The 8,541-nt window shown below is 32.4% G+C and overlaps 1 protein-coding gene across 5 annotated transcripts in view; it reads left to right on the forward strand.

The window, feature by feature from the left end:
* Positions 1-8,250, forward strand: part of LOC146953344 (RNA-dependent RNA polymerase 1-like) — a 72,168-nt gene extending 63,918 nt beyond the window's left edge. For 4 of the 5 annotated variants that reach the window (XM_085709074.1, XM_085709070.1, XM_085709073.1 and 1 more), the window contains exons 2-5: positions 2,379-2,926; positions 3,838-5,681; positions 6,099-6,249; positions 7,290-8,250. In XM_085709074.1, coding sequence (XP_085565200.1) covers positions 2,405-2,926; positions 3,838-5,681; positions 6,099-6,249; positions 7,290-8,105 — 3,333 coding nt within the window. In that variant the 5' untranslated portion in view covers positions 2,379-2,404 and the 3' untranslated portion in view covers positions 8,106-8,250. Of the gene's footprint in view, positions 1-1,804; positions 1,896-2,378; positions 2,927-3,837; positions 5,682-6,098; positions 6,250-7,289 lie in introns of those variants that run through there. The other variant, XM_085709075.1, reaches the window with a different exon arrangement.
* The last annotated feature ends 291 nt before the right edge of the window (positions 8,251-8,541 follow it).

The following is an 8,541-nucleotide window of genomic DNA, read 5'->3' on the forward strand; positions in this document are numbered from 1 at the left end:
AAATAATATACATTGCATATTTGCAACAACATTTTTATTCTTTTTTGAGGGAATTTTGAAAAGAAAAACCCCTAGAAAATTGAGATAAGATACACAATTTCTCCCTTGTTTACTAAGCAACGATACACAATTTCTCCCTTGTTTACTAAGCAACTTTTGCGAGTCAAGCAAGAGTGTGGTCAAGTAATAAATAAAAATAATAGAATGCTTATGCAAGAAGAAGTTGTTGTGGATTGGTTGCAAAAAAGTACAATGATTTTTTCTTTTTTAAAAGCAAAAATGTACGATGATGAAATGAACCCACATATATTATATCCCTTTATCTCATTTCCTAGTTACTCGCATGTTTATGATTTTAGTCATTATTTATTGTAGGGTTAATACCTTTTTAGTCCCTGTAATATGAGCGAAATCCGGTTTTAGTCCCTGTAAAAAAAAAGTTTAGATTTTGTCCCTATCATTTGAGATTCTTCCACTTTTGGTCCCTCCTCTAACCCTGTCAGCAGAATCTGCACATGTGGCACGCTGACTGTGTATTTATTTTTATTTTTAATTTTTTTTATTGTGCCACGTGGCATTTGTGATTTTTTTAATAAAAAATTCTTAAAAAAATTAAAAAACGAAAAAAAATCTGAAAAAATAAAAAAAATCTAGAAAAATTACAAATAATGATAAAAATCTGAACAAATATTAAAAAATTATGAAAAAAATGTTAAAAAATAATGAAAAAATTTAAAAAATAAAAAATCTAGAAAATTTTATAAAAATTTATAAAAAAAAGGAAAAATCTTAAAAAATAATGAAAAAATTTAAAACGAAAAAAAATCATAAAAAATAAAAAAATCTTAAAAATTTATAAAAATCTAGAAAAATCTTAAAAAATTTAAAACGAAAAGAAAATCTAAAAAAATAAAAAAATCTTAAAAATTTATAAAAATCTGAAAAAATAATGGAAAAATTTTAAAAATCTCGTAAAATGAAAAAATAAAAAAATCTGGAAAAATTAATACGTATCGAAATTTTCGAAAAAATTATAAAAAAAATCTTAATTAAGTTCCTGAAATTTTTTTAAATTTGCAAAATATTCAGTTTTTTTTCAAAAACAAATAATCAGAATTTTTTTTTAGATTTTTTAAATTTTTTAAGATTTTTCAAATTTTTTTTCAGATTTTTTTCATTTTAAATTTTTTTAGATTTTTCGTTATTTTTTCAGAATTTTTTAAGATTTTTATAAATCTTTCTATATTTTTTCAGATTTTCTTTTTCGTTTTAAATTTTTTCAGATTTTTTAAATTTTTTTCATTATTTTTTAAGATTTTTCCAGATTTTTATAAATTTTTAAGATTTTTTTATAAAATTTTATAAAATTTTCTAGATTTTTTTTATTTTTAAAATTTTTTCATTATTTTTTAAGATTTTTTTCATTATTTTTTAATATTTTTTAATTTTTATAATTATTTTTTAAGATTTTTTTTTCGTTTTTTAATTTTTTTAAGATTTTTTTATTAAAAAAAATCACAAATTCCACTTGGCACAATAAAAAAAATAAAAATAAATACACAGTCAGCGTGCCACATGTGCAGATTCTGCTGATAGGGTTAGTGGAGGGACCAAAAGTGGAAGAATCTCAAATGATAAAGACAGAATTAAACTTTTTTTTTACAGGGACTGAAACCGGAATTTGCTCAATATTGCAGGGACCAAAAGGGGTCTTTACCCTTTATTGTATTGGAATTGGAATTTCGAAACTCATCACACTTCACTTCACTTCACTTCACTTCACTGACTTGAAATAGTTAGTGTTGACTTGACATTGACGCAATATTTAGGGATTCTACTTCCTCTCTGTCACTTTCTTCTTCCTCAAAATCTCTCGGTCATCGTCATCATCATCGGTGATCACTTTCTTCCTCAACCTTTTCATGTATGCTTCTCTGTTAATGTTGTTTGATTATTCAAGTTCTGTATAGTAGTTTATTAGTACAAGAATTATAATGTATCTTTACATTTTTATTTTCATCACATCTTCACTTTTTATATATTTTCAGTGAAGATTTTTGTCTTTCTTTCTCCTCTGTTTTGTTTATTTTTGGATAAGGTGTTGAATTTTTTTACTTTAAAGGGTCACTTTTAGAATGACGGTAGAAAATTCTTGGATCAGTTCTAAATTACAAAATTCTAAATTTAGATCAAGTTTGATCAAGTGAAAGTGTTAAAATGCTTTTATGGAATGATGTGTATAAAGTTTTACTGTTTGAACCATAGAAAATCATTGATTATTCTTGTAAAATGTAAATTTAGATTCAAATCTCTAACTTGATGTATTATCATAACAGTACCTTTTTTTTCAATTTTTTTTCTTCTGCTATCCTATTCAGGAAAGTCAAAAAAGTTAGCACTGAAGATGGGTAAAAGTAAAACAATTGAGTTGTATGGATTCCCTTCTTTTGTGAACGTGTCTCAAGTAAAGATATTTGTAGAGCATTATACCGGTGAAGGAAGTGTGGTTGCTATGAAGATTAGAGTAGGCAAAGGACAGAATCCAAGAGCATTTGCAATTATTCAATTCACTGCTGCAAAACATGCTACATTCATGATGGCCTTACCTAGCAGAAATAAATTGCGGTTCGGGAACTCCTATTTAAAAGTTAGGGAAATGGAAAGAGATATTGATCCAAAGCCAAGGGCATTCTTGGACAGTTTAGACGATGTTAAACTGTATTTTGGCTGTCAGATCTCAAAGGAAAGATTCTCTATATTATGGAAGGTGGATGCTAGTGTAGATTTTGGGATTGGTATGAGAAAGTGGCGATTCTCTATGCTCCATGAAAATAAGAAGTTCAAACTTGAGCTTTCATATGAGAATATTTGGAAGATTGAGCTGCATCAACCACAGGGTAAAACTGCAAAGTATCTATTGATTCAGGTTGTTAAATTCAACCTTTCATTAAATTGACATGTGTGTTGTCTCAAATTGACATGAGTAGTTTTGTCTTTAGGAAATAGTCTTGATTTTTTGAATGAACTTTTTTTTTTTTGTATACCGGGTATCCTCTGCATGCACAACTGCGGAGACTAATCCATCGAGCCTTGTGGAACATTGTTAGTTTATGGAGTATTAATATGGAAATAATATTATTTTGGTTTGTAGCTCAAGGTAAATTCAAATATTTAATTTGAGAAGAATTTAACTTCGATGTTAAAAAATAGCTGTTCAATTAAAACCCAAGATTAGTTCTCTTGAGAACATTGGTTTATGGTACATCTATGGCTATTCATGAGACCATGTGTTATTATATTATACAGCTAGATTGGCAGTAAGATTTGAAGGAGAATGTGTTCTATTTTTTTTGTTTCCTTTGATTTCATGTTGAGCAAGTTTTCATTCAATATCATTTCTTCCACAAGAGTTGCAGCTCTTAGGTTTTTATATTGGGCTTAACTCATCCTTACAAAACCAGCTTGTACGGTGAGAATTGTCCAAGCTTTATAAGCACTGCATATGCCATATCTCCGGGCAATGTGTTGGAGGCTGCAGTGAAGGCAACCCAAATGCTGCAATTAGATGGCTAGAGGGGGACCACAATGAAAGCGGAATTTCCAAAGCAGCAATTTTTATTTCTTTCTTTGTGCTAGATGACTTGCTACTTTTTAAAGATAAACATTTTTATGCAATTTAATGTATACTAAATTATGTATTAATTAAAGCCTATTTTGATCTCTTCAACTTTGAACTCTTATCGTCATTCTAAAATTTTTTGCTCTGTAATTGTATAGTGCTAAAATTTGATGCACATCCCATATGGTGAATCTTATTTGTTTCTCTTCTGTTTGTAGTTAATTGGTGCTCCTCGTGTTTTTGAGTGTAATGTTCCTACATCAACAAGTGTATATAAAGATCCTTTGAAGAACTATTACAGAGATTCCCCTGATGACCAATGGATCCGTGCGATAGATTTCACTCCTTGCAGTTGTATTGGGCAGTCTTCTGCTATATGTTTAGAGCTTCCTAGTAACAGAGATTTTCCGAATTTCAAGGAAAACTGTGTTCATTATGAGGAAATCGAGGGTCAATACACATTGGAGAGCGGATCAACTTTTTCATGCAATCCGGATGTTGTCCCCATGGTTGCTCCTCCTCGAGGAATTCAAATACCATTTGACATCTTGTTTAAAGTTAATTCCTTGGTTCAGCACGGGTGTCTTTCAGGTTCTGAACTTGATAATGCTTTCTATCGTCTAGTTGATCCACTCAGAATAAAGGTTGAGTTTATCGAACATGCTTTAGAAAAGATGTACTATTCAAAGGATTTCTGTTATGAACCTGCAAGATGGCTGAAAGATCACTACAGAATGTACCTCAGTGCAAATAATCCGCCTCGGTCACCGACTATATCTTTGGATAACGGGTTGGTATCTGTTCGCAGGGTTCAGATAACACCATGCAAAGTATACTTTTGTGGTCCAGAGATTAATGTCTCAAATCGGGTTCTCCGTCATTTCCATCAACATATCGATAACTTTTTACGTGTTTCATTTGTTGACGAGGAGTTGGATAATATGTATTCAGCCGATTTATCTTCACGTATTTCTAAGAATGGGAGAACTGAGATATACTATAGAATTCTTTCCATCCTTAGAAATGGCATAGATATTGGTGGTATGAAGTTTGAATTTCTAGCTTTCTCATCAAGTCAGTTGCGTGAAAACTCGCTATGGATGTTTGCTCGTACAACAACTGGACTTACCGCCGATTTCATAAGGGAATGGATGGGAGATTTTAGCCGTATAAAAAATGTGGCTAAATATGCTGCTAGACTTGGACAGTCTTTTGGTTCGTCTACTGAAACTCTAAGCGTCAGCAGGAACGAAATTGAAATTATTCCTGACGCGAAGGTTAAACATGGTGCTACCGAATATGTCTTCTCTGATGGAATCGGAAAAATATCTCTTGAACTTGCCAGGAGAGTGGCTAAAAAATGTGGTCATGATTCAATGCCATCTGCGTTTCAGATTCGGTATGGCGGGTACAAAGGAGTTGTGGCTGTTGATCCAACCTCGTCTGTGAAGTTGTCACTGAGGAAGAGCATGCACAAGTATGATTCAGATAACGTAAAATTGGATGTTTTGGCATGCAGTAAGTTTCAGCCTTGTTATCTCAATCGACAATTGATTACTCTCTTATCCACTCTTGATGTCAAGGACAGTGTTTTTGAGAAAAAACAAAAAGAAGCTGTTACTCAACTGAACACTATACTAACAGATTCAACTAAGGCACATGAGGTTTTGGACTTGATGTGTTCCGGTGAAGTCACTAATATTCTCAAGGAGATGCTTATCTGTGGCTACAAGCCTAATGTTGAGCCATTTCTTTCAATGATGCTGCAGACATTTAGGGCATCAAAGTTGTTGGAATTGCGACAAAAGACTAGGATATTTATTCCAAAAGGAAGAGCAATGATGGGAGTTCTAGATGAAACTAGAACCTTAGAATATGGGGAAGTTTTTGTTCAATATTCTAGCAATAGGTTCAGCAGTCGTTCTCGTGTAGTTAAGGGTATGGTAGTAGTAGCGAAAAATCCTTGCTTGCACCCGGGCGATGTTCGTGTTTTGAAAGCCGTGGATGTGCCAGCTTTGTACCACATGGTGGATTGTGTTGTTTTTCCTCAAAAAGGTCACAGGTAGATATATTCTTAAATCTCTCAACCATTGTGCATGATCAATAGAATACTATTTTTCTAGGATCATATGCAATCTGACATTTAAATATTGCATCTAATGATGATTTACTCTCTCTAATATTTAAGTGATTGAACTTGGTGAAAAGTGACTAGAGAGCTTAATACTACATTTATTTAGTAAATATTCGCTGAAACTTATTACAAAATAATGCATCCAATCCAACACTTAAAGTTTTCTGCATTTTTTTCTTCGTTAGTCAATTCCATTTCCACATTGGACATTACTAGTTTACTATAGATTTATCATTTACAATGTTATTTTGGCAAATGGAAATTGATATGTTGCTTCCCTCTCTTGTCATTATTTTTTTTTATAAAACTGTCTATTGATACCGATAACTTGATTTCTAATACCAGGCCACATCCAAACGAGTGTTCCGGAAGTGATCTAGACGGGGACATCTACTTCGTTTGTTGGGATTCTGAATTGATTCCACCTAGAACAATTGAACCAATGGAGTATGATTCTGCCCAACCTATTGTATTGGATCATGATGTTGAGATTGAGGTATTGTCCTTTGAACTTTACATCCATATGCACTTTTTCTTGTATTTTTTGTATGGTTTTAGCAATTTGTGTAATGTGATCTTTCTAGGTTATTTGACATTCTTTTCTGTTTTTATCAGTAAAGTATTCACAACGTGTGCACATCTTTTCACATACACACATCATCTTCTGCAATATTCAAGAATGGTGATGATAGAAACCCGAATTAACAAGAAATAAATTGTATTATTGAATTGAAAATAGATGTATTATAGAAGATAACCCCTATAACCCAAAGCAAAAGCTCCTCAGAGAAGAAACATTTCTCTCTCTGCCCAAACCCTAAGGCTAACCGAACAAATGATCAAAGATACCTAACTCTATCCTCTCATTCCTTTATATAACCTCTCCACTTTCTTTTTCTATTGTAACTAACTCTCTCCTAAGCATACATATTAGATCCTATCAGGTGATCAATGAGGGGGTTAATGATATTAAATTTGATTACATGATTTTGTTTTCCTTTTCGGTAGGAGATGGATGAATGTAAGTGAAAGACTTGACATATCTTGTTTTAGATTTTATTTTTAACTAAACAAATTGTTCAATTTAGATGCTTTCGCTCTTAATTTATATAGTTTATGACTAATGTTGCTGTAAAAAAAACTTATGTTCATATTTTATTCAATCATGATAAATACATACATGTAACCGTGCGTCGTGCCAATGTTTGACATTACCAGTGTCAACGTGTTGTGTTCGGTGTCTGTGTCAGATCAAAGTCAATGCTTCATAGGGCATAAGAACTTTTGAGACAATTTAGAAGAGCTTATGGAAACAGCTTATGACATGTCCATAAGCTGTTTTTAGCTTATTTTCATAAGCTCTCTAGAATAGCTTATGAAAACAGCTTATATGAATTATGAAAACAATTTGGTTTTATTTTATCTTGTCATAAAAATAGCTTGCACATAAGCACTTACATGATAAGAGTTTATACTATAAGCGCTTAATTAAGTATTCAAGCAGGGATATGTTGGTAACATGGTTTAATGGTGCAGGAGGTGGAGGAGTATTTCACCAATTACATACTCAATGACAGTCTTGGAATAATTGCCAATGCACACACAGTCTTTGCAGATAAAGAACCTGCCAAAGCAATGTCTAAGCCATGTATTGAGCTTGCAAAGCTATTCTCAATTGCAGTTGACTTTCCAAAGACCGGTATCCCAGCCGTTATACCTCGTGAACTTTTCGCCAAAGAATATCCAGATTTCATGGAGAAGGCTGACAAAACAACATACAAATCAGATAATGTAATAGGAAAACTGTTTAGGGAAATTCAAGAAATTTCAACAAAGGACGGCTCCATTACATCCTTCACACTGGAAGTGGCTAAGAAGTCGTATGATCCCGACATGGAAGTTGATGGATTTATGGATTATGTTGATGATGCCTTCTACTACAAATCCAATTATGACGAGAAGTTGGGAAATCTGATGGACTACTATGGTATCAAAACTGAATCAGAAATCCTAAGTGGGAATATTATGAAAATGGCTAAATCTTTCACCAAAAGAAGGGATGCGGATGCGATTACTATGGCTGTAAGGTCCCTAAGGAAAGAAGCGAGGAGTTGGTTCAATGAAGACGATACTGGGGGTGATGATGCATATGCAAAAGCTTCTGCTTGGTACTATGTTACTTACCATCATAGTTTCTATGGTTTGTACAATGAAGGAATGCAGAGGGACCATTTTCTAAGCTTTCCATGGTGTGTTTATCATTTGCTTGTCCAAATCAAGAAGGAGAAAGACAGGACGAGGATGCATTCTAGCATGGAACAAAATTTCAGTCACAGGTTGCGTCTTGATTGACAAATCAGCTTATAATTATTGAACTTTGAATGTAGATATTTATGGTAATGTCGTGATATGTAATGTCGAGTTGATATAGAAGTTTCATCAACAATTTCCTTTGTATATTATATTATGAAGCCAACTCAACTCATTTGTGGTATTACTAGTGTGTTAACCCGTGCAATGCACGGGCGCTAGACTATTTTTTTTTAGTCTCAAAAATATATTATATTTTTTGCAGAGTAAAATAAACAATGGTGTCCTTAAAAAAACGATGTTTCAAATAGTTATTTAGATAAGCACGAGTTAAAATTTCGTCATACTTAAAATTTCGTCATACTTAAAATATTTTTTGCTAGACTATCATTCTCGTTTGTGTAGTTGATTTTTGTTTAATAGGTTGGTCCACACCAGTGTTGACTCTTATTTATTTTTTTTGACAGAACGTGCCTCT

The sequence above is a fragment of the Medicago sativa genome, chromosome 1, assembly GCF_051527215.1.
Source record: "Medicago sativa cultivar Bolivia chromosome 1, Bolivia_mono, whole genome shotgun sequence".
Taxonomy (NCBI): domain Eukaryota; kingdom Viridiplantae; phylum Streptophyta; class Magnoliopsida; order Fabales; family Fabaceae; genus Medicago; species Medicago sativa.